The following is a 27,738-nucleotide window of genomic DNA, read 5'->3' as shown; positions in this document are numbered from 1 at the left end:
ACATGGTAGTTGGGAGCCATAGAACCCAACCGTGTTATAGACCGAACCATGTTATAAGCAACCAAGTCAGTTAGCTAAAGAAAATGATGCATGTACCCCAAAAAAATTGTGGGAGGTGGGGTGGGGTAGGTAATAAATGCAGGCAGTAAATACATGCTTCATTGGCACAGATACCATCTTAAATCGATGCATATTAAATGGGAAATACACCTGTAGTGAAAGCAGAGAAGGCATATATAACATTTTACTTTATTTAGAGAACCATGGATTGGTACATATACATGTATACTGTTTATATATACATGTCTAATGTATAGCATGAATAGCATCAAGACCGTGTACTCACCCATGAAGTGATTCTATTGAATATATGCATACACACAGATTTAAAATATTCAATAATTTTGTCACAGGTCATATAAGTCTGAATTCAGTGGAAAAACATAGCACAATCACGTAACGAATGATGAAGCACATTTACTTTTTAGTACGTCCCAAGTCCATAAAAGTTAGTTTGAGTTTTAAGCCGATGTTGGTAGTGTTCATAAGCATAAAAAAGTTCCTGCAAAAAGGAAACTTTCAAGGCACAGCAAACGTGTTCCAGTCATGTTGGAAAATAAAGAAATCCATAAGATCCTATTGCTTTTATGTAAGTTTGGTACTGACTTCCTTCGAAGAAAAGTTCTTTGTTTATATTGAAGCTTGTAGTCGGGTTTCTTTGATGAAAGGTGCATGCATTATTGAAGTCACTGCTGAAGGACAGCTTTGTAGAACCAAACAAATACCCGTTTCTTATTGTGGCGGCAACATCAAATAATTGTACTGCATGACTGAGGCTGATGTTTTTTCCATTTGCTTAGTAAGTTTTTATAACAATCAGTGCTTCAAAGGTTGACTGTAGTTACTATTCCTCTCTACCTATTGAACAGACCAACAAGCAATATGTTGTTTGTTTTGTTTTCTTGTTTTGTTTTGTTTTCTTTTTACATTTGTGGTAGTGGAGTGATGCTGCCTTCCATCCAAGCGTCAGAAATTTAACAAAGGGTCAACGGATGATAGAGATGCAGGTGTTCTGGTCTAATGACAAGGATTAGTATGGAAAGTGTGAGTGTTGTGAAGGATTTGTTGTTGTTGTGGGGTTTAATGCCATTTTTCAGCACACGATAGGCTATACATGGTGGCCAGTATTAATGGTGGAGGAAGAACCCGTGAAAACCCCGGAAAGAACCACCAACCCACGAGAAGCTACTAGCAAGCTTTCCCACATACCCACATTGGCTGAATTTGAGACTCAAACAGAAATTTAACAAAGGGTCAACAGATGATAGAGACGCAGGTGTTCTGGTCTGATGACATGGAATTACACAGAAAATGAAAGTGTTATGAAGGATTTAATTCTGAGCGAAAAGAAAAGGAAGTTTACTTACCATCCGCATGCAAATGTCAGTCTATGTAAATATGTTAATTACTAGCGAGCGGCCAAAAATCTGACAAAAGATAGATTACAAGATAATGCCTCGTCAGGTTGATTTCTGTTACCAGAAATGTCAACAACAATAAAAGCGGATATCTCACAACATACAGTATTCATGCTGGATGTCAACATAAGTGGGTTATGATATAACAATGCGCTGTTAAGATGGTTTGTCAATATGGACAAAGAAATTGTTTATGTAACAATAGATAAATTTCAGTACATTTTATATCAAGTTTGTGGCTTCCTTTCATGGGGCCTGTGAATTTCTCCACTCCAAACCAATGGTTGTATATACAAGTTTAAACAGCCAACAGTGTCACTAATAAAAAATTCACCAGATGGTATATTTTGCCACAATACGGAAAAATAAATTGCAGTTTGCGACATTGGCAAAGCTCTATGCAATTCCAGAATAAACTTTCAATAAGTTATTTTTCGTACTTTTAAGAAGTAAAATACATATAAAATTTCAGGAACCAGGCCACGATCATCTTGTATTATTCATGCATGATTTCTTCCCCAAAATGATAATAAACTTCTTTTTTTGGTACTTTTATTAAAGATTATTTTTCTCGTGTAAGCGCAAAATAAATGTATATAAATTTCGGGAGCCACGCCACAACCGTGTTATATCTGAATTCATGTTATAATGGAGTGTGCTATAGCAGAGTCACACTGTTGTTCTATAAAGATAAGTGAGCCCCAGCTAGCTTTCGACAAGGCTCATGTTGTTAGCTATCCTGGTTTTGGAGTTAAGCTTGGTATAAAATATCAACAAGCCACTTTGGCAAGTAGCTCTTTAAAGAGGAATCATTTTGACTTTAGGCTCCTGCTGTAAGGCTATCCTGGGTTTGGACCACAGATATGTAAACAATTTCAACAAGCCATTTGGGCAGGTGTTCTACAAGGAAGAGGAATCTTGTTGGCTTCAGACAGGACCCAGGTATAGGACTACCAAGATAATTTTGTTTTCTATAGCAACAGCTAAAAAGTGAACAAGCCACATAGGTGAATACAAGAATATTAGCACTAGTTGGCTTTAGTCAGGCTCCTGGTAAAGCACTATTCAGTTCATAGCTATGTATAAATGATCGACAAGCCAGCTGGGCAAGTATATTTATAAAGAAGGGTAGCCACTGTTGACTTCAGGTAGACTCCAGGTGTAAGACAATCCTATTTTTGGAGCACATCTATATAGATGAACTTGGCCACTTGGACAAGTAGAACTGTAAAGAGGAGGCCCTGTTGGTTTTAGACTGGCTCCATATGTATGCTAACCTGTTTTTGGAGTACAGCTAGGTATTTGCCAAAGTGTGTGTGTGGGTAATGACGGTGGTTTTTATGCTCATATGCAACAAGTTACTCTTTCATCTTTTATACATATACAGAATCATCTAATGTTGATGTATTGGTCATAAGACAATGTGCTATAATTGTCTTTTATGTAGAAAGTAAAAAAACCAGTAAGTATTGCATAATTAATAAGTTTAAGCCTCCACCCCCAACCATATTTTAATAGGCATAACCTAACTTTTGATATTGTGCAGCTGAATTAGTTACTCTTTGCTGATTTCCATGCCATGAACCCCGTGTACACTGATGTCTATTTGAGGTCATGCACTGAATGAGGTTGCATCTGGTCAATGAATTTAATGGATGGTCCCTAGGACAATTCACATCAGCATGTTTCCTGGCCAACTGCAATAAGTCAGGAGCAGGAGTGAAAGACCTATGTAGATGATCCTTTAAATCTAGTGAAGCCATGGTAGGGTAGAGTCCTCTGAACATAGCAGATGCGCAGTGGTTCTGGCTATAAAACCATTGAAACAGAAAGCACATGGCAGGATGTCTTGGCCACAGCCTCCACCACAAACAAAAATGTCTAGAGTCAGTGCAGTCTCCTTCAGCATACTAAAACAAAAGCAGAGAAGAGGTCAGCACAAGAAGCTATGGTTACCAAAAAAGTGTTTTAATGGCACAGGTTCCAGTTTTTATACCCACTTGGGATGCATCTGCATCCACCTGAGAATTTTAATGGCCACTTCAGGGAATCTACCCAGTAACTCAAAGCAGAGACCATAAGTCTGAAGATAGAGGGAAGAATGGACTACCCTCTATATCACAGAGTCATGCCCTGGCCTGTTCAAGACGTCTGTGGTATTTCCTCAATCGTGGAGGGATGAGAAAAAGGCAGATCTGGTTGTGGTTGAGGTTTTTACAAAATATAAAGGATCTTCTGGGTCTAGGAACCAGATGGTTTTGGGCACAAATCCTTGGGTAAGAGGTGGGAAACTTCATTTACTGCCTTACCAATGGACCAGATCTCTTCCTACCCATCCAAATGAGGAGCTGATGGGCCTAACAGAATGATGCTGTGCCTCCAACCTTGGTGATGGCAAAACACAAGCCATGGCATCACCTCTACTCTGGGTCCAGTATCCAGTATCTAAAGGGAGGGGGGGCATAAGGGACCAATTACTCTGAGATGGAAGGTCCCACATCCCGAAAGGATTCAGTGGGATAATTGGAAAGGGAGGGGGATACTGATCTGATCCCTTTTCCAGGTCTGGACTCAATGTGCAGACCACAAATCCTGTACAAAGTGTGATGGTGGGGTAAGGAGAGGGTGGAACTTAGTCTCATCCCTTTCCCCATACCATGAAGCCTTTGAGTAATGACTGCTGGAAAGTTGGCAACTGGTATGAGATGACACCAGTGGCTGATGACTGGTGACCAGTATGATCTGACTGGTCACTGGGATGATCTGACCAGTAACTGGCAACCAGTCACCAGACATTTATCAGTGATCAGTTAGGCAACCCATCCAGCAGAGTGCAACACACCACCCTAGAAGTGTTAAGTGTGCAGGAGCTATTTCTCATAGGGGGATGTGACACATTACCCTGGGAGTGAAAGGAGTGGTGCACTTCCTTCTTTTTGGAAGCAGCAACACTCTACTGTGAATACAAGGGGTGTTCGACTTATCCTTCCTTTTGGGGTGAGATGATGTATTCACACTGAATGTAAAAGGATTTTTAACATGAAAAAGTTAAAGCTATGCAAATATTTACGGTTAAGTTATCTTTAAAATGACTGATTAATAAATATGTTGATACTATAAACAACTTATCATCTCTTATTTTATCTTAGATTCATTAGTCTTGAGAGTAATACACCAAAATTATCAAAATTACCATGTCTTTGTTTTCCATGGATGACACTCCATCTACAGTGCTCTGTACCATCCAGACAGGTCTCTCTTTCTTTGCCACATCCTGCTCGGTATTCTTCTCATTTAGAGAGATCTTGACTGTGCTCTCTGAGTAACCATAGGATGTTCTTTTAGTCTGGTCTCCACTCCATTTACCCTCCCCGTCTTGGGGCTTGTTAGTGGTACCTCGTGACCTAGAACTAGATGCAATTGGAATGACTATATTACATAAGTTATAAGAATAGAAATAACAATCAAATTCAGTCAATGTGCATCCATGTCTACTGTGGTGAATGATGAAATATCAACATGAACCTCACAACAGCTGTAAAGTTATTTGGCAGATATGGAAAGTCAACAAGTTGCATGTCTCTACTGTATAGGGCATTAGAGAAAAGTTTAGAAAAGTGGAAAAATTTGTGACAGACACTGAAGGTGAAAAGCCATCAGGGAAATAAAGGAGTGCCATGGTTCATTCCAAAACCTCAAAGAACTTTCATAATAAATAGTCAAAACAAATCATTAAAAATATCAACTTGTGACCTTGTCCCAGAAGACTGAATAAAAAAACACTAAAATACACCAACTTATGTATATTTGATCTGATTTATATTTGACTGTCTATAAGTTTAAAAATCTTTTTATTTTTAATTTCATTACATGTCAAAATAATGTGGTTTTGTTTACTAGGAACTCGATATGTTTTCAGAAGATAGTTTGACGTTGAAACTTCAGTTGTAAACACCTAAAGCTGACCTAATTCCCAACTGTGATTAGAAATCAGTGAGAGAAGTAAACAACTTTTTATTTATTTTGTATTCTTGGAGTAAAATGATTGGTTTTTATCAAGGTCATACTGGGGCTCCATGATTTTTTTTATATGTAAACAGCCTCCATTTTGCAATTCTGGGCTTTGTGAAATTGTGCATTAGTAAGTTTTAATGGTGATGCTTAGAGAGAGAGAGAGATCTCAGTTGGGCTTATTTTATTATCTGGAAAGTGTCTGTTGTGACAGTTTGGAGTTATAATTATTAGTCAAATTATTTGGATTCTAAAGGATAATTCTTTTTCCTGGAAATATTTTAGTGCTCATGATGTAATTTTATTCCCTCTATTGAAATGAACAGGTTTACTGACCCTCTTGAACTGCTCATTTCACAGAATTAATTTTATTCCAAGCATTATATCTAAATTTCAGGTTTTTACCTTTAGCTTAAACTTCCTGTTCAATAAATTTTGATAATAAGGGGCCAAGTTTCATCTCTTAATCACAATACTCTAAGGTTATAATATTGACCAATGACCTTGACCTTGAAGATAATGTAGTATGCTAGACACCTTCGAACAACGATGTATAATATGTAGTGTTGGGAATCTACTGAAGTTTACAATCGATGACTGCTTCATCGTAATTTATCAACTACTGATTTAATCAGTTCAAGATATTTTCGGTACTTCTGTTACAGAAATCTCATTTTCATATACTTGATAAGGGTCAAGTTATTTATAAAGGTCAAGTTATTTGTGTCCCATTATGTCATAGAATTTGCCTGCACATTTTTTGTCTGCCATGTTGTTGGCGCTTGGGTTGTTACCAAACAATGAAAGGATCTGTTAAGCAAGTGTCCATATTGTTAAGTTTACCTTGAAGATTTTGTCCCAAAAATTTTAAAGAAATAAAACTAATAATCATTTACATTTGATTACAGAAGATCCTAATCAAATTCTTGGTCTTTGACTTTCTTATCATCATGCTTATTTTGATTACCAGATAATCAGTGACATTAAACAGACAGTTTCATTCTTTATCGTAAAGTGATTTAAAGTGATAGAGTGAACTGAACAGTTTCATGGAAAACTTATAATATTGTGCCATGACCTTGATGACCTTCAAATAATGATGCATAAGTATACCATAATATTCATTAATCTCAAATGCCCTGAAAATAGTATATCCATTAATTGTAAATAGTCTTGAAGTCATGGAATTCAGAGGAAAATGAGAATTATATCCATTAATTTAAAATAGTCTTGAAGTCACTGAGTGGAAAGGAAAGTGAGATCCATTAATTTAAAATAGTCTTGAAGTCACTGAGTGGAAAGGAAAGTGTCAATTATATCCATTAATCTCAAAATGACCTGAAAGTTATTGAATGGAAAGGAAAGTATGAGTGAAAATTTAAAATATTCAGTCCTGACCTTGGCATGAAACATGACGATGATCTATACATATGTAAAATTTCATTCAATTATCTCATACGCTTTGAAAGTTTTTTTGTTTTCTTCTTCTTGTCAAGATGACATAGTCCAGATAAGAACATGTGACGGAAAACTTAAAACATTCAGCCATGACTGTGATCTTGAAGATATGACCTCAAGTGCAACACCTTATAGCACTGTTGTGACAATAAAGACACAACTTAGAAAATGAAAAAAGGGCAAGTACTGGAACACCAGAGAAGCAGTTGATTTTACAAAACACTATAATGAGGTGTTCTCCAAATTAATTAATCTGTTTTATCTAGTGCTCATTAATCAATCTTCTTTAGTACAAATTTGACCTGTAAATACTCAACACTTGAAGAAAAAAAACACCTGTATAATGGTTTTAACTATTTTTGGGGGTTCACCAGATGACATCCTGATGCAGCTGCCTTATGGAATTTCAAATCACTCAAAATCTTGCAGGGATGACGACAGTATTTCTTAAATACCAAATAGCTGCGAAATTTTGCACTGTAAACCTTGATATGTTTGATTCTCACGTGTACTAGAGAAAGGATATTCTAGAACTAACAACTATTCAACTGTAGTACTAACTTATTATTAAAAGATCATTATTAATTTCCCATGCTGAAATATGATTCTCTTTAGAGTTTGAAATTTTTGGAAATATCATACTGTCTTCACCATCGACTAATGTTGATCCTGTGACCTATAAATGTCACGTGATACGAGGAGAATAGTCTGGTGTAGATGGGTGGTAATTCAAGCCCCTGCTTACTGTTGGCCTCAGTTGTTGTATTCACCTTCCTTTTCCATATATTGTTCTCTGATGTGATCAACAGTTTGCACATGTGAAGGACAAAACTGAAAATTTGTAATGTGGTGTGGTTTATTATATCAAATGTAATGATTGAGAGAAAGATTACATCGTGGAAACATGCAGTGGTAGAAACCAGGATTAAGGAACAAATCAGTAGAGAGTCATCAGTCATACATGAACAGTGTAGCAATATAGGGTGCTCCATCATCCCCAATCAAACCATGGTGATCACATCAGAGGACAACATATGGAAAAGGAAGGTAAAGGAGGCGATCAAAATATGACAGTGGAGGCCAACACAAAAAAGGGGCAAGGGGCTTGAATTACCACCCATCTACACCAGTCTTCTCATATCACATGACCCGATCAACATTAGTCTATGAAGGTAGTGTCATACTGTTGAAAATTTTGAACTCTTTAAGATATTTATGCTCTGAGCAAGGAAGAAACATGTTCAGTTATTACTTAAAAGTATTTTCTTTTTCAATTTCCTTATTACACTGAATTTTTTTCATTTCAAACAAAAAGAAGTTTGATTTATTGTTAAATTATGTATGTTCTTTGTGAAGAAATTCAAAGCAGTCCCTTACATCACTTATATAACCTTGAAAATATATTATCCTAACAGTCATCTATGATTTCTAGGCAAAAATCCGGAGACAAATTACTGTTGTTTTATAAATCACTATCTGACAATTTGTATTGTTGCCGTTGGCAATTCTTGCAATTGGTATCACCGATATAGCAACTTACCCCAGGATGGTCCTAATATCTACAGGTTCTGGCTCTAAGAGCTCTGGTGCCAGTTTGATATCTTCACACTCCTTCAGGAGTTCATATATTGGCTCAATCTGCTCATTAAACTTGGCCAACAGTGTCCGTGCGTCTGTCTTGTTCAATGCCCCCTCTTCCTCCTCTACGTCTGTGTTACATATTGTACATCTAGAATATAGTAATAAAACTGGAGTGATGCAGTATTCCATCTCTGTAACATCTGCTTGAAATGAGGGTCATAACAGAAAATGGTCTATCACATAACAATGTCAAACCTTCTTGTAAAGTGGGCCGTAACCATAATTACATGAAACATCAGGTAACAATGAATGGTTTAAAGCTTGTGTTAGAAATTCTGATTTACTGATAGTTTGTGATTTATGTACGCATGTCTGTACACTCCTGGCATTGCAAAAGTATAATCTACTGGTATATATGTAAAGTGTTTAACAGCATGTCAGCTAAATTCTGGCTGTATATTATGATTTAGTGTATGTACAGGGTTTATATGCATGTCAGCACAAACCTGACTATATATTCTAATCTATTGGTATGTATGGATGGAGTTTAAATTCATGTGAGCACAACCCTGGCAAAATGAAATTGTGGTCTATGTGTATACATATATATAGTAAAGCAGCAAATTAGCACAATGCAGGTGCTATCCATCTGTGATTAATTGGAATGAACATGTACATGTATATGGGTTCATCAAATGTCAACACAATTCTGGCCATAAATTCTGATCTATTGGTATTTACACAAAGTGCTAACTGGTATGTCAGCACAATCTTGGCTATATATTCTGATCTACATGTATTTATGCATAGGGTTACTGGCATGTCAGCAGAATCCTGGCTATATATTCTGATCTACATGTATTTATGCATAGTGTTACTGGCATGTCAGCACAATCCTGACTACATATTCTGATCTACATGTATTTATGCATAGGTTTACCGGCATGTCAGCAGAATCCTTGCTATATATTCTGATCTACATGTATTTATGCATAGGGTTCCCGGCATGTCAACACAATCCTGGCTATATATTCTGATCTACATGTATTTATGCATAGGGTTACTGGCATGTCAGCACAATCCTGGCTATATATTCTGATCTACATGTATTTATGCATAGGGTTCCCGGCATGTCAACACAATCCTGGCTATATATTCTGATCTACATGTATTTATGCATAGGGTTCCCGGCATGTCAACACAATCCTGGCTATATATTCTGATCTACATGTATTTATGCATAGGGTTACCGGCATGTCAGCACAATCCTGGCTATATATTCTGATCTATTGATATGTATGTATAGGGTTTAATGCCATGTCAGCACAAATCCTGTCAATACAGTGACAATCATCATTGAAAGTTCAGTTTTAAAGATATAAAGGAAAACATTGCTAAATATCCTAAGATGGTAAACCCTTCAAATAAATATAAATATGTTGCCCTACAAGATAAAAGGTAATGATCCTAATAAAGCTGTACAAATAATAAGGTAGAAAATTTCTAAAATCTTCAGGATGATAAACTCTTTGAAATATGTCAATATTTTTTACAAGATGAAAGGTAAATGGCAAATGTTCCCCATAAAATGAAACACAAATGCTAAAAAGGGTAAAGCATATACAAGTACTAAATAATCCATTGCAACAGGACTACCGTAATGGCTGTAAATATTGGGACAAGAGAGAGAAAAAATGTTTGTGTGCCAAGATTTATATGCATGTACAAAATGTAGCACTTTTGGCAAACCAGTCATATTTATGTTGCCTACTATTGACCTCAAAAACAGCCACAAGGTACTAATAATTCCACAAACACTTGTAAATCTTTTTTCCATGCATTACCAAAAGCTTAAGTCACTTTCTGCTATAAAGTCTCTATCAAGCAAATTTGGACTTCCATTTTTTTCATTCACAAAGTAAAAGATAAGAAAATATTATGAATTCATTTAATATTGTTTCTATAAACTTGTTGGCACTTTAATTCATGGACTAGATAAAGAGTCACTATTGTTTTCCTTAGTCAGACCAGGTTATGCCTACTGCTTAAAGTAACAATATATGGTACAGCATGTGACTGTTGACCCATAGTGGACAGCTACACCAGGCTCCCTTTGGAAAGTCCTTTCTCATGGATCTGGCAGCCAAGCAGATACACTCATCCCCTAGCTGTGAAGGCAGAAGGAAATGTGGAGTCGATACTCCTGGGCATCAGCTCAAGTGCATTAGTAACTGATGACCATCCACTACAGCTGGACTTGTCTCCAGACATCTCAACATTGTTGTGCCACTGGGTTCAGACAAACTTGGACAAGAAAGTGCATGTGACTGCACAACTTTCCCTCACCTTAATCCAACTCACGCACACATCATGACATTATTCCCTGTCCCCATCAGTTAGCTTCAAGTCCTGTGGCAATGCGCACAGGTGGCTCCAAGCACAGGGTCATTTTCATTGGACAAAAGCAGCAACAGAATTTATCAGCACCATTGGTGACAGAGCAGCCTTTCTTAGGATCACACTGCTCACCTCCATAGCATGATGAAGGTGCCCTACACAATACCTGCTTCAACTTAACCCAGGTCAGCACACTGTATCTGATGGGGATCCCATATTAGCAGTTAAAAACCTAACAAGAAGATGAAGGTGGCACAACTCACCATTAGTGCCTAGAATGTGCACACACTAATGGAAGTGAATCAGTAGAAAAACCAGGAAGGAGAACAGCTCTAGTTCATAGAAAATTAGCCAGATTCAACATTCAGATAACAGCACTGAGTGTAACTCAACTATCTGAATAAGGACAACTCACCCAAGCAGGAGCCAGCTACACCTTCTACCACAGTGCCCAAAATAAAGAGCAATATGAAGCTGATGTTGGGTTTGCCATCAAATCACCGCTAGTCAGCAATTTCATAAATCACTCAAAGAGCATGAATGGCAGACTAATGCAAATGAGACTCCCACCGTCTCAAAAAAGACATGTGATTGTCCTCATCACCTGTTCACCCACCAAGATGAAATCAAAGACAAATTATATGAAGACCTGGAGTCTCTTATCACAGAAGTACTGAAGGCAGACAAGTTTATCATCCTTGGTGACTTCAATGCTAGATTTGGCACAGATCACCAGAAAATGACCAGGTGTCTTGGAAAATGCAGCAACAGAGGAGCTCTCCTACTGATGAAATGCACTGAACAACCTCCAAATTACCAACACAGTCTTCTGCCTCCAAACTGCAACATGATGTCTTGGATGCACAATGCTCTAAGCAGTGGCTTCTCACTGATTATGTCATTGACTGGAGAAGAGACAGGCATGATATCCGAGTGAAAAAGCCACAAGAGGTGCAGAATGCTGGACTGACCATAGGCTCATAGTCTCCAAGCTCAATATCCAGGTTCAACCTTGCAGATGACCACAAGGCAAAAGAGTGCCCCAAAAGTTTAACATGTCTAAAATGAAACAGGAGAATGTGAACACAGGCATTTGTTGAAGAACTGTGCATCCAACTATAAACAACTGACATAAACTCCAAAAATGAAAAGGAAAACCTGGTATCCTTCAGAAACTTTTACTAAGCTGCATCCAAACCCTGGGTCCCATCACACATAAACAATAGAATTGGTTTGACAAAACAAAGCTGCCATACAGAGACTTCTGAACGAGAAACATCTGTTTAGAAAGCAGCATTCATCATCTAAGAAGGCGGCCTTCAACAACATCAAGAGGACTGTCCAATGCAAACACAGAGCATTGCAAGACTTACGGCTGAGCAACAAGGCAGATGAGATTCAGTCCAACGCAGACAGGAATAACGTGAGAAACTTTCATGATGCTCTGAAGGCAAGATATTGGCCAGTCATCAAAAACATCTCAAATACTGAGTGATGACAGAATAACACTGCTCACTGACAAAGAAAAGATTATTTCAAAGATGGGCAGAACACTTTAACAACATCTTCAATCAACAGTCATCCAAAAATGAGGAGGAAACATGTAAACTGCCTGATATGGAAATCAACATTATTATTTTTTTATCCTCCACCTCTGACTGAAACTGAGAAGGCAACTGACCTGCTGTCAAATGGCAACTGACCTGCTGTCAAATGGCAAAGCACCTGAAATACATGGTATACCAGCATGTATCAACAAAGGACATTATGTGAATTCCGCTTCTTTTTGTACATGTACACAATATTACTGCTGGACATTTACAAATGTGTAGCAAACATTCTGATCTTTTCATTAGTCAAAATACATATCTTGAAAGAGGTGGAATGTGTATTTTCTGAGTACATAGAATTGTAAGATAAACTGGTACAAAAGAACATGCCTTAACATTTAGTTTATCTTGCTGGCTAATTACAAGTTTTGATATAAAGAAATTAGAGTTTGAAGTTTCACTAATTTGTTTGAACTTCTCAGACTGTATGAGACATCCCCAGGAGATCTCTCATATAATCTGGACAGTTTTCATTAATGGTTTTAAAAAATATGCATACATTTTTTTTATTTCCCTCCTTTACTGAACAGATTTCCAGCCAGCTTTAGAGCAGACACCATTGCTGCTTGCACATTTACAAAGATAAGTAATGATTGTTGTGAATTCAAACTGTATCGTTTTTCAGAATTTACACAAGATGACTCGACTTCTAATGCATATTCCAAAATGAGACTAATGTGAAATGCAAAATTTATTGAGATCATTGCTTTTTGATTGGATGTACTGAAATTTATTTACATACTCTAGATGACTGGAGGCATACCACAGATTACTGATGGCATGTCCTAGATCAGTGGTTCCCAATCTTTTCAAGTATGATGACCACTTCTTACAAATTTCATGGACCTCCATATGATAATAGCTGTGCTAAACAAATAACCCCTTGGAATAACCCTGCCACAGGTTGGGAACTACTGCCCTAGATGACTGAAGACATACCCTAGATGACTGGAGGCATACCCTAGATTACTTCATATCCTCTAGATGACTGATGGCATACCCTAGATCAGGGGTCGGCAACCTACGGCACGCGTGCCAGACTTGGCATGCAGAGCGATTTTCAATGGCACGTGGAAGACCCCCCAAAAAGGTAATAAGTGGAAAAAAAGATTTTTTTCAATGCAAGTCAAAACAACGTACGTCAGCATAATGGCTGCTGCGTGCACTGGACGGCACCATATCATTTTCTTAATATTTCTTCCATTAACTAGGTTTTGCCACATGTCCGCTTTCACTGTCTAGCAGCAGGCTATATTAGTGTGGCACCGAAGGCGCTACACCAGTCACTGCATGCTGCCGCTACTGAGGGATGCGGCCAACGTGTTAAACGTTTATAGTTTTATTGATATTTCTTATGTTCTTGTATTAACTACAGTACCCCTAAAATAGCCGAAAAAAGGCAAAAACTTGATCAACGCCCATCTCAAGAAAATTGGACAAAAGAATATGGATTTATACAACAAAAGGATCGTGATGTTTGTGCTTTCTGTTGTGAAAGTGTTGTGTGTCGTACGTCTAGTGTACAAAGACACTATGAAACCAAACATCAATCCAAGTTTAAAACCTCTGAAGAGAAAAGTGAAGCCATCAAAAGGGCTATTTCCAGTTGCAAGAAACAAACTGGTATTTTGAATCAAGCAGTTGGAATGAAGAATAAAGCTACTGAATGTAGTTACAAAATTGTTCAGTGTGTGGCTTCGAAAGGCAAACCTTTTACAGATGGAGAGTACATCAAAGAAACTGTTTTGAGCTGTGCTGAAATTATGTTCAGTGATTTGCCAAATAAAGAAACTATACTGTCTCGGATTCAAGAAATACCAGCTTCTGCAAGATCAATTGAGAGGCGCATAACTGATTTGTCTGAAATTTAACAGTTAAACAAACGACTGGATTAAATCAAGCTATTGTATTTAGTGTTGCTCTTGATGAAAGCGTTGACTTGAATGACTTGTCATGCCTAGCTGTAGTCGCATGATATTGTGAAAATAATCGTATTTGTGAAGAGTTGTGTTGCTTGTTAGCTCTTCTTGATACAACCAAAGCAGAGGACATTCTGACTGCATTCGTAAGCTATTTCAAAAATCAGAACATCGAGCTGAATAAATTATTCTGTGTAACAACTGATGGTGCTGCTGCAATGGTTGGCAAAAAGAAAGGATTCGTCACACTTCTTGAGAATCACGTTGGACATCGACTATTAAACTTCCATTACATTATACACCAGGAGAGTTTGTGTGCAAAGATCTCATCATTGGACTTGCACTATGTGATGGCAACTGTTGTTAAGACAGTCAACTTTATAGTTTCCCGCTCTTCATTGATTCACAGGCAATTCAAGTCTCTTCTAGAAGAAATTGAGAGTGAATATGCAGATCTCCTGTTGTACAGCAATGTTCGCTGGCTTAGTCAAGGTAAAGTCTTGAATAGATTCGTTTCTTGTCTGGAAGCAATTATGGTGTTTCTTGATGAAAAAGAACAACATTTTCCGGTAGACTTATAGGAATATAGGCTGCTGGCACGCTGAATGAATTCGAAATCCTACTTTGGCACACTATTATCAAAAGGTTGCTGACCCCTGCCCTAGATGACTGAAGGCATACACTTCATGACTGGAGGCATACACATGTCTAAAAGCATAACCTAGATTACCTTCATATCCTCTAGATGACTGATGGCATGCCCTAGATGACTCAAGACATACCCTAGATGACTGAAGACATACCTTATAAGACTGGAGGCATACACATGACTAAAAGCATACCCTAGATTACTTCATATCCTCTAGATGACTGATGGCATGCCCTAGATGACTCAAGACATACCCTAGATGGCTGAAGACATACCTTAGAAGACTGGAGGCATACACATGACTAAAAGCATACCCTAGATTACTTCATATCCTCTAGATGACTGATGGCATGCCCTAGATGACTCAAGACATACCCTAGATGACTGAAGACATACCTTAGAAGACTGGAGGCATACACATGACTAAAAGCATACCCTAGATTACTTCATATCCTCTAGATGACTGATGGCATACCCTAGATGACTCAAGTCATGTCCTAGATGACAGGAGGCATACACATGACTAAAAGCATACCCTAGATTACTTCATATCCTCTAGATGACTGATGGCATACCCTAGATGACTCAATACATACCCTAGATGACTGGAAGCATACACATGACTAAAAGCATACCCTAGATTACTTCATATCCTCTAGATGACTGATGGCATACCCTAGAAGACTCAAGACATACCCTAGATGACTGGAGGCATACACGTCTAAAATCATACCCTAGATTACTTCATATCCTCTAGATGACTGATGGCATGCCTAGATGACTCTAGACATATTAGTCCTTCATGTATTTTATGTAAAAAATCTTGAGAAATGTCACAAAAGGCAAGATAATTAAATGTTATCAATAACACTACAAAAGAGTAGTAAATATCCAATTATTATTGTGTACGAATTAACAGAGGTGTGCTAAAAAGGGTTGTTCCAAATAAACTAACAAGCAATGTTCACATTATAACAGGAAGTGAACAATCCAATCAATTTAAGTTTTTAATCAGATGATTAAATTCTTCATATCATCTCTGAAAGAACCAGACAGTTCTTTTGAAAAACTTAAATTTTGTAACCAGCCTGAATGTACCTCTATGATCACTAACAATTAGATAGATCCTGATTCAATTAAATCAAAAACAATAGATGGTATTATTTAGCTGATTAAGAAACTGATGTTACACATATCATCAATAATGTTAGCAAAGTTACCCTGATCAAGAATCAGTCTATAGATATTTCCATGACAGTTTTAAAAGACATGACCATATTATGATCATATGAAATTCTGCCATTATGGTACTGATATTGCCCAGTACTCAATGACACTGCCATTATGGTACTGATATTGCCCAGTACTCAATGACACTACCATTATGGTACTGATATTGCCCAGTACTCAATGACACCATGCCATTATGGTACTGATATTGCCCAGTACTCAATGACACCATGCCATTATGGTACTGATATTGTCCAGTACTCAATGACACCATGCCATTACGTTATTGACATCAACAATGCTCAATGACATTTTACCATTATGGTACTGATATAAACCCAGTACTCAAAAACACTGCCATTATGGTACTGGTCTCATCCAGAATTCAGTGACACTGCCATTATGGAACTGATATTGCCCAGTACTCAATGACACCATGCCATTATGTTACTGCTATTACCCAATGCTCAATGATATTCTACCATTATGGTACTGATATAAACCCAGTGCTCAATGACACTGCCATTATGGTACTGATATTGTCCAGTACTCAATGACACCATGCCATTACGTTACTGCTATTACCCAATGCTCAATGATATTCTACCATTATGGTACTGACATAAACCCAGTGCTCAATGACACTGCCATTATGGTACTGATATTGTCCAGTACTCAATAACACTGCCATTATGGTATTGGCCTCATCCAGTGTTCAGTGACACTCTGCCATTATGGTACTGGTATCACACAGTGCTCAGTACTATAGAAACCATGTTTGTACTTTGAAGAAATGGATGAACTTACCCATAATGTCTGCAACCACATTTATTCTAGTTTGTGATGATAAATCAAGAGCTAAAAACAAAAGGAAACCATTAAGCATGGTAAATGGGAATTTTCTGATTCTTGGGTAATTTGGTTTTATTTTATGGCATATAATTTGTCAAATTTCAGAACTCCTCTGCAAGATAAAAATTGAAAAACTTCCTTGACACAAATTTCCATGCTTCAATTAAAGGGAGAGATAGTCTATTGCTACACTTACTGGCACAATGACTTACTCAAATACAGACAATGTAATTTTGTGAACATGTCACAATTAATGGGTCATAGCACAATGACTCACTCAAATACAATGTAATTTTGTGAACATGTCACAATTAATGGGTCATAGCACAATGACTCACTCAAATACAGACAATGTAATTTTGTGAATATGTCACAATTAATGGGTCATAGCACAATGACTCACTCAAATACAATGTAATTTTGTGAACATGTCACAATTAATGGGTCATAGCACAATGACTCACTTAAATACAATGAAATTTTGTGAACATGTCACAATTAATGGATCATAGCACAATAGCTCACTCAAATACAGACAATGTAATTTTGTGAACATGTCAATTTTAGAAGATGATATTCTGATGTAGCTGTTTACTTATGTACTGACAAGTACAAATTCAAACCTTTCCAATGAAATAGAGGTATGCATATTAATAACACTTGCTTGTTCGATTTAATGTTACTTTGAGTGCATCACTGGCAATGAAATGGGACCTAAGTGCATTTCTCAAGGACACACCATGTCACTGATCTAAGCTGGCTTGGGTGAGTATTGGACCAGTAACCCTTAGGTTAGGAACCTGATGCTCTAACAACAAAGATATGATGCCTCCCTTCATAACAATAAAGGAATATGGATGTATTTGCATTGTCTGTTCCTATTATTCAGTCTTTCTCAGGTCAGGTGCATGTTTAATTAGTACCTTAATGGCACATGCATGCAGTGAAATGTAGCAGAAAGAGATAGGTTTAGATGGAATGTATATGCAGCATAAACTTGACTTGGCTTACATGAACTTTTGGCTCATGAAATCAAACAGCTGGTCGACTTCCAGATCTGTAAATGTCTTTTGACAACTTGGACACTTGAACGATGCCCTACTGGTATTGTCTCTCTCTTCCATTTCGATTTTTCTCCGAATATGATCCAGTTTATACTTGACAACATTGACAAACACCTGATAATTGATAAAGTAATAGTTGTGTTTCTTCATTTTCTTTTCTTCATCTGTTTCAACTCTGAGTCTTGATTTAAGAAATTTATCATTCTTCAGTGAATTCACTATGGCACGCAGTTGCTTCTGTTCAAATTTCAGGAGCTCCAATAAATCTTCTTCCTTCATGCAAGGATTGCGAACAAGCATGTCAATAACAATGGCATGTTCTGGGGTATAGAATCCACGAACAATCAGTCGAACCAGCCTCTTCAATGACTCTGGAACTTCTCTCAGCACCTCTGCCTCCATTTTGTTTGCCTTTCATAAGAAATCTGAAAAATGATAAATAATTTTAATAATTTGTATACTGATGTTTTAAAATTACTTTTATAATCATAATATAGTCTAATTTTATTCCACTTTAAGGACTGGAAAATATTTATCACCATGCAAAGGTATAGCCTATCATGCACTGAAAATAGTGTTAAACCCAAGACAACAACAACAACTCACAATGACCTGGTCCTTTTGAAATTGACCCCTGGTTCAAAGTGAAGATGATGCCTTTGAAGGGCATGCAGAGCACAGCAGTGCCAGTACTCTTTTCAGGATGGAAAATACCACTGACTGAATTAAGAGAATTTGATCTGGAATGAATAGATTTTGGTATTTTTCGCGATTCTAGGAAATTTCATGATTATGGACTGGATTTGTATGTGACGATTCCACATGAAATACATGACACTGAAGCTAGAGAGAAGCATGTTGACATCTGCAAATGTGTTTCTGTTTCTGTCACTGAATGTTTGAAATTATAATGTTGGAAAAATATGAAGTCTTTCAATTGCAATTATCAAAAAGACGCTATGGAATTTAATGCTTATTTCATTTTGAGTGCAGTAAGGAGGATGCAATTGCACTTATCATCTAAATTATAGCACAATTTTGAAATGTGTAATCCAGATTGAAAACCTATGACATGGCTCATGCAATTCGGATTTGCAGAATTAAGAAAATACATTTTGAGGAAATTCAGGATGTAAAACTAAGTATATTTTATTTTGCCATTCTTATCACCAGCTAAAGAAGAGAGTATATGACTTGTCACTTGTATGTTATTTGTAAGGACCTTATCTTGTGTCTGTTATATACTGTAGCTAGCCTAAATCCATAACACTGTATCAACGTGGAATGTGCCAAAGCAACTGGTATGTGGCAGTCCACAAAACATCTGTTTTAGTTCATTCAGAAATAAATTCAAACAACCACAACGTAAAAAGCCTCTTACGCGAGTGTACATGATTTGTGTACAAATCAAAAGTGCTGGCGTCTGTGTCCATTGATTGTTTACAATAGAAAGTAGTTCCTTTATGCACGTGAATGCTATATGTGTATTGTCGTGCAAGTTCAGTATCGGTTAATACTGAACGATTCTGAAAATGTAAAGTTAACAGGGAAAAAAATGAGCATATAATAATATGACTTTAAGTTACATACACTCAACAGTAATATGACTTTAAGTTAAATACACTCAGTAATAAAAAGGACTTTACATTACATACACTCAACATAATAAAAAGGACTTTACGTTACATACACTCAACCGTAATAAATAGGACTTTAAGTTACATATACTCAACAGGAATAATAGGACTTTACATAAATACACTCAACATTAATAAAAATGACTATAAGTTATATACACTCAACAGTAATAAAAAGGATTATAAGTTACATTCTTGGCATATGGTGATTCCTTAACTAGAAGGACATCACTTCAGAGCAGGAGGATGAAATCTGGCACTTGTCACAGATAAGTACTCAATCATTAAAAAAAATATATTTCGATCTTAGCAATATGTAAACTGTTGCTATTGTGTTGCTGAGCTTACCAGATTGGGGCAGGGGGCTTATGGTATTACAACCAGCGAAGGAAAAATAACTAGGAATAGTCACCCTAACTGAAGAAGTGTAGACTACAGCAGGATGATATCCACATGGATCATTCTTTGAGCAGTTACTATTGGCTCCCAAAGAAAATACACCTTTACTTTTGTGAACCAATGAGCAGTCCTCTAGTGTTCAGTTTTCTCATAAACTGACCCACTAAATTTCGGTCAACTTTTCGCTCCAGCCATTCCCATTTCCATAAGTTTTTTAAACCTTTATATAAACTTTTTGTGTCATGGTCTCTCTCAACAACTCGGGATGCCATGTTTTTCAAGCATGCTTCTTCTTTCCATTGCCATCAGTTTCCATTACACGAAGATTCATTGGATGAATTTAAACCTTCAAACAATCAGAATAATCTTTACGAGAGTTGTGTACTAACTAATATATGGGATGAATAATTTACAAGGGTCATTGCAGAATGGGAGCAGATAGACCGTTTTTTTTAAAAAAAAACAGATCGGAGATATAAAAAAAACAGACTATAGTAAGAACAATCTGATTCAAGTCTGGTAAAAAAAATCATACCATGCCATCCCTGAGAGAGTTGTAAGCATAATTGTTGTTAATATAATGGGCCAAATAAACATAATCTGAGCACAAAAGGTGTAGTCAATGTACTACAAGTACCATTATTAATAATCCTACTTCCTTGAGGGTATGTCAAAGGAGCTAAAAATTTACATGTTTATTTTTGCTTTTAACCTGGATCTAAGGGTCAAAATATTTGGAAAAGTAGGCAAATGTGGATTAAAACCACAATATCAAAACAAAACAAACTGAAAAATTATTTATATTCAACACTAACTTTAACTAGTCTGTATGCTTAACTTTTGTTGAATCTTTGTGAAGTCCACAAATTCGGCATGATGAAGTGCTCAACCTGAGTGCTGTATTGCGTCACTCTCATATTCATTTTTTACAAATCTGTAAAGCAGTGTTGATTGTCCTTTTTCTGATCAGTAATGTTTATTTTAGTTTAAAAAGACTGATCAGTTCTAAGAAGTTTCATCTACAAGTCAAACCATAAAAGCTTACTTAATATATGGTGCCGTTTTCATTAAAAGTACAGACTGGTCCACTACCTATCTTGAATAAAAATATAATGAATCTGCAAGGCATAGTTTCAAATTAAAGAACCTGTCTGTTTTCTTGGAAATGGGTCAATTACAGCTGCTAAAAATAGAAAATTAGGAAATTATATGTAGATCAATGCTCAACAAATTAGCTCTTCCACTATTCTCATGCAGCAGTCTTTCTTTCTGGTATTTTCTTACAATTTTAAGATGAGTGGAATTAAAATTATGTTAATATAAATGACAGACACAACTCATTGCTTTATTTTTCATTTTTAATGTATCAGAAGAGTGTAATCCATACACAGGCAGGGATGGTCCTGGCTTTTAAAAAGCTGTCGCCAAAAAAATCGCCAACCTCAATATTTTGTCGCCAATTTTCAAAAAGTGTCGCCAAAAAAAGTAGTGTACATTTTTCCAAGTGTTAATTTAGTCTATTAATGTAACAGGCAATGAAAATTACAAAAGATGGATTAGTTAATACTTTAATTACAAGAAGCATTAACAAAATGTTACAAAGTGTTACATGAAGATCCGTCGCGATTTTAGGGTTGCCCACTTGTTGAATGCAGTTTCAAAGTCTAATTTTTCACATCTGTACATGCTGATTCTCATTAAATTCTCGAGAGATGAGATGCAGAGCTTATTTCTGATGTCAGTTTTTATGAAGTTCATCTTATTGAATCCACGTTCACAGTGTACAGTGCTGACAGGTGACACCAGTAGTCTCTCAGCAGCCCCCCCCCCTTTTATGGCTAGCTTCACAAAGCTTGTAGCGATTTGCTTCCTAAATCCCAAGAATGATCACTGAATGCTGTATAAATTTTCTCGACAAGAAAAATAGGATCTCCATTCCCACGAATGAAACTTACACGAGTCAACACCTGGCAATATTGGACCGTATATATAAGCATAAATTCACACCCAACTTCGGGATTCTTTCACTCCTGTATTTTGAGAAATAAATAATTATTATTAATTATGCAAAACTGTTGTTTTTTTTTTGGTTTTTTTTGCTATTTCTTGTTGCGGAGTTTAAGTCTCTGCAGCCGTAACACAGGACTGATGGCAAAAGGAAAAGGTCAATGAGTAAAATGCTGCACTGGCGACAGATGTAATTGTGATTTAGATTGTTTCCATTTGCTTTGTATTCATACACAGTTGTCGGTACTTCAAAGCTTATCAGTTTTCTATGAAGGTTCAGCAAAACTATTGTATTGGTATATGTATAAAAAAAAACAGAAGGATTAGCCATACAATTAATTGTATCTGTTCTATTCGCGTCTTCAGAAGTCGGTCAGTTGTAGGTATAGTGCGGTAGCATGATTGACTGTATCGCAGCATACAGTACTCAGCCCAGATGTCAGCATAAGCAGATTATGATGTAACAATGTACTGTAAAGATGGGGTTGTCAATAAGAACAAAGGATTGTTTGTGTAACAGATTGATACCAATGCATTGCTTAGTCAAGTTTGTGGCTTCCTTTCGTTCTGCCTTTTAATTTATCCAGTCCAAATCCATGATTGTATGTACAAATTAAATAACCAAAACGTATGTCGCCAAAAAAATCGCCAGATGGGATATTTTTGTCGCCAAGAAGGAAATAAAATCGCAATTTGCGACATTGGCGAAGCCCAGGACGATCCCTGCACAGGTGAGCGTAAGATATAATCTGGTAAAGAAAAGTGTAATGACCATGCTAAAAGCTTTATGGTTGGCATGTATGATAAAATGTTTTCAAAGCATTCATACAGTGCAAAACAAAAGGAATGGTGACTGAGATGAGCCCTGCACCTGATGAAATGGAGCAACCTGAAAGGCATAACAAATGAATAAAAAAACAGATACCAAACAGGTAGACTGTTTGTAATTGTTTTTTTTCATCTTGTCAAGAAAGAACTGATGATATGTCTACACATATGTCTGTAAGTAATCTACATATACTCCAACACTATATTATCAGGGGCTCTATATTATCGCAGCAAATGGGATTTCTCGACTAATTTTGGACATGCGCCGTCTAGCAGTTGTTTACATATATAAAGCTGTAGCCAGTAAGTACGCAAATATCGTACAGCACAATATCCTCTAAAATGTCTACATTTGTTATAAGTTTACAATGAAAAAGAATGAACATCACTATTTTTGTAAAGTGCAATCATTTACGTTTATCATCATATAGAAAACTCCAGTGGAACTTGCTATACCAGCATTGGCTTTGATTATGAAAATATATTCAGTGTATTGTCTGATGTTTGATGAGTATAGGTCATATACTGCTTGTGTCATACATGTCCTTACAAGGTTAAGGTTGCAATTTCATTTCATGGTAGCTAATATGGACCAAAATTTACAAAATGTTGCTTAAGACCATACTTCTCATAAATATATAAGAATATAATAACAGTTAAACATTCTTGAAATCAGTAATATTTCAATAATAATATTAACAATAGTTGTTATATATTTACATTTCATTGCCCACATTGCATTTAAAATTCATATAAAGTTAAATAATAATTGCTTTTAATTTGTAATTTTGCTATTTATGGAATTACAGTTGAATTACATATGTGTGTTTGATTTTATTATTGGATCCTTTAATTTATTTTGGAAATATTATGCCAGTACAAGCGTGGACATTTCTTTTCATAGGTAAGTGGTATTTTATATTTATTATAATACCTGCATGCTACCACATGTAACTTAGGCAAATACCACGATAATATAGAGCTGTTCCCCCATGGTACGTTAATCTAGGTCAGTCACCATATGCTGTTATATTTACATTTATGAGCTTCGATTGACAAAGCATTCTTATAGGAATAGAAAGAGGGAAAGTTATTGAAACTTTATAAGTAATAAGTAAGCAGCAATAGCAAAACAGTTTTAATATGTACCGATAAGAACATTAAGTACCGCGATAATACAGCGTTCCAGGCTACTAAAAATACAACCAATATGTCAACATCCTACTAGCGGGAGACCTTGAAAAGATGAAAAGACCATCAATTTGATCAGAATCAATAATGTATCATATTGTAGACTGTTAACATGAATTGTATTGATACGCATCACTGGTGTATCATATCACCGCTAGTCAATTCTGATAATTTCTGTTGTATTTTAACCTTGATTATAGAATAATGTGGTGTGGTTATAGTCGTTTGTGGCAAATTGTGCTAAGTATGGTTGACTGTGGTATTTTTGCAGTCAATTATGACAGATTTTAGTTGATTGTGGTAGCGTAGGGCACAGGGGTTCGTTGCAAAGAAAATCTGGAGTATTCGTCCATGAATCAAGGGTTGGGAGTTTTAACCTCTAACAGTGTTATATTGTTACAAGTTAGACTCCTATCCCTTGATTTATGGACGGATACTCCACATTTTCTTTGTAACGAACCCCTGTCGATTAGGGTAAATCCCGTTGCCGTAAGACTTATCTGTTTTAATAAGAACAAAATTATCAAAATAACAATAAAGGATGTTTGATCAATTAAAAGCTTAATTCTTCGACTCAAAAGACCAATAAACCCACTTTTACTGTCCGTTCCGATTACTTCCGTTTTGATCATTCGATCAACCACTTTATTTTAACTTCGTACGAATTCAATAAATGCAAATAAAGTTTGATTGCTCAGATGTAACTCTAATGCTGCAGTATAAATATAATAATTTTAAAACAGTGCAACTGTTGTACTGTAGTATTAACCAGGCATTTGTTTATTTATTTTAAAAAATTGCTGCTAAAAACTTAACTTTTATAAAAAGAAGGACAGGTTGTACGGAGTACATTTAAATTTCAAAAACTGATTGAGTTTCAACCTCTTGTGGAGACAGTGTTGCTTTCCTACGTTTTGCTTTTCTTGAGTGACTTCCCCTAACAAAATTCGAACTCGATGGAACGATTGATCTCAAGTGTCTTTTCCGGTCCTACTAATATCGCAAAGACGCGCAAAGACGGACAAAGACTCTGCAAAGACGGTATAGACATTTAAACGGACAATAGTGGAACATATTCGCTGTTTATAGAAAATTTATACAATAAACATATACAAATTGGACATTTTTGTTTTGTGTATGTGATAATCTTCGCATTTTAAAAATATATTCAGTGAATTATTGTAAATATTCAATAATGACTTTTCTCAAAAGAATGGAGTCGTCTCATCATTATTTGCATATAAAAATTATCTCATTAAAAACTGATGCAGTTAGTTTCTCGTGTACAGATAGTAACTAATGGAAAAATAGAAGTGTATAAAGATGGTGCGTAGATGTTATATACATACAATACTGGAAAATATTTCATGTTGATACACCATATATAAAAATAACTTATCAGAAATAGAAATGTTTGATTGTCGTGTGTTGGTCGTTCTTTCTTTAAATAATTAAATATTTTACATATGGAAGTTAATAATAATCTCCTTTATCCTTAATGACATTGAAATGTCCTCATGTAAATTTCTATAAATATTTAATTACTGCAAGTGTTGAGAGAAGGAATTAGAAACGTAAGGATGGGCAAGGCGGTATAGATACGTTATATATACTTACAATAATGAAAATATTTACTCTTGATACAAATTTTGTATAAATCAATATATAAGAATTAGTAATGTTTGTTAAGTCTGTTTTGATTTTTTATTCTTTATATAATTAAATATTTTTAAAAATGGAGGTTTTATTTTCTTGAAATTTTATTGCTACTTCTACTCTATATTTTTCTTACTGAGGGTGAAATTTCTTCGTGTAAATTTCTAAAAAAATTGAATTACAGTAAGTGTTTGGAAAAGAAATGGATAGAATAAAGACTGGCAAATAAATGGCAAATACTTACAATATTTAATTTTTTTATACTGTTGATACAATATGTATATGAATAAATATATCAGAATTAGAAAACATTGAGTATGCCTATGTGTCAATCGTTATTTTCTAATATCTATTTAACCAAATAACAAAGAGGCAGTACAAGAAGAGAAACGTTTTTACGCTTCCAATACTGGAAAATATATACTGCTGATATAAAATTTACAGTTTATGGAAGTGACGTATTACTATAATCCGATTAACACGCATCAACGCGTGTTACACCACAAGTAGCTGATTAGATACGCGCGACCTTCAGCTCAATTAGCATAGCGGCAGTATAATGACATTTTGAAAATGCTCATTATGCAATTTATAAGTTTATTAACCTGTTATTAGCATGTTAACCTTCATTTCTAATGCATTCCCAATTGTTTTTATTTATATAAAGAAAAGTAAAATTTACACTTTCTTAGAGCAGAACTTAATTTCTAAAATAACTTATTATACTTAAAGACTACACATACGTATGCACGAATACTTTGGAGAAAAAATGGTTATGTATACTAAAACTTCATTTGAGGCAGGAATTACGTTTTTTGTTATAATGGGATCAATATTGCACGTTATATTGGAAGAAGAACCGTATTGTGGTCAGCCAAAACATATCATATTCCTGAAGAACTAAAATTGTGCACGCACACCTACATAAAAATGGTCACGATATAATACACAGTTACGATTAATACACAAAACAGACGTACTCAAAGGACTTTCCACTGTGTTTGCCTCGTTTTGAAGAAGCTGGCATCACATGTGCTAAATCTGGTGGATTTTCGTGTACTTGGACATCGGTGAAGAAATAAGCGTATATCCAAAAGTCAACAGAAAGCGTGACCAAGTAGCGCAGCTGTTGACTCGTTCTCACGTGCATTATAAGACAAAACAGCAAGAAGATAAAACGTCACTGAATCTCATCTGGACAGGATGGGAATTAACTGCGTCAAAAAACAGGGATAATAAACCTATTTGCTTCATTGATTGGAGTGAATGACAACACAGATACATATTTGGTGGGATTTCTTATTTTGAATCTGAAATGAGAATAGATAGATTATAAACATATTTCTTTTATTTCTTTAGATGAAAAATATACCAAATAACAGGAACTTTTCAGTTAGTGAAGTTTTGAAACTTCATTGCGCTCTTCTCCTTTCCCAATGCATACCACATGTATTTTAAATTACATGGCCCAACGAAATTTATTGCACCATTATTAAATGAGATAGAATATGTTACAAATACTGATACGAATATTTCATTTTGTTGAAGAAAAATATTTTTGAATATTTGGAATAATTCATTACAACTGTGAGTGCAGTAGACATTTACAAAAAGAAATTAACAGCATATATACAAGATTATTGTTTAGATGCTGTATAAAATTGACATCAAAATTCAGTCAGTTTAAAGTGTCTATGTTCTGTCTTTGCTTGTCTCTGCGTGCATTTGCCCAGCTTTGCCTGTGATTGAGATATTTAGTAGTACCCGTTTC

At 35.8% G+C, this 27,738-nt stretch overlaps 1 protein-coding gene across 1 annotated transcript in view; it reads right to left on the bottom strand.

Moving 5' to 3' along the window:
* LOC149792287 (general transcription factor IIE subunit 1-like) overlaps window positions 1-25,300 on the bottom strand; it is a 33,881-nt gene extending 8,581 nt beyond the window's left edge. Inside the window, exons 1-4 of the mRNA XM_089970849.1 lie at window positions 25,194-25,300; window positions 18,197-18,674; window positions 8,488-8,676; window positions 4,672-4,888 (exon numbers count right to left, since the gene is read on the bottom strand). Coding sequence (XP_089826975.1) covers window positions 4,672-4,888; window positions 8,488-8,676; window positions 18,197-18,651 — 861 coding nt within the window. The 5' untranslated portion in view covers window positions 18,652-18,674; window positions 25,194-25,300. The remainder of the gene's footprint in view (window positions 1-4,671; window positions 4,889-8,487; window positions 8,677-18,196; window positions 18,675-25,193) is intronic.
* Between the last annotated feature and the right edge of the window lie 2,438 nt (window positions 25,301-27,738).

The sequence above is a fragment of the Sinohyriopsis cumingii genome, chromosome 9 (genome assembly GCF_028554795.1).
Source record: "Sinohyriopsis cumingii isolate HCF-2022 chromosome 9, ASM2855479v2, whole genome shotgun sequence".
NCBI lineage: Eukaryota > Metazoa > Mollusca > Bivalvia > Unionida > Unionidae > Sinohyriopsis > Sinohyriopsis cumingii.
This window is presented reverse-complemented; position numbering and strand designations above follow the sequence as displayed.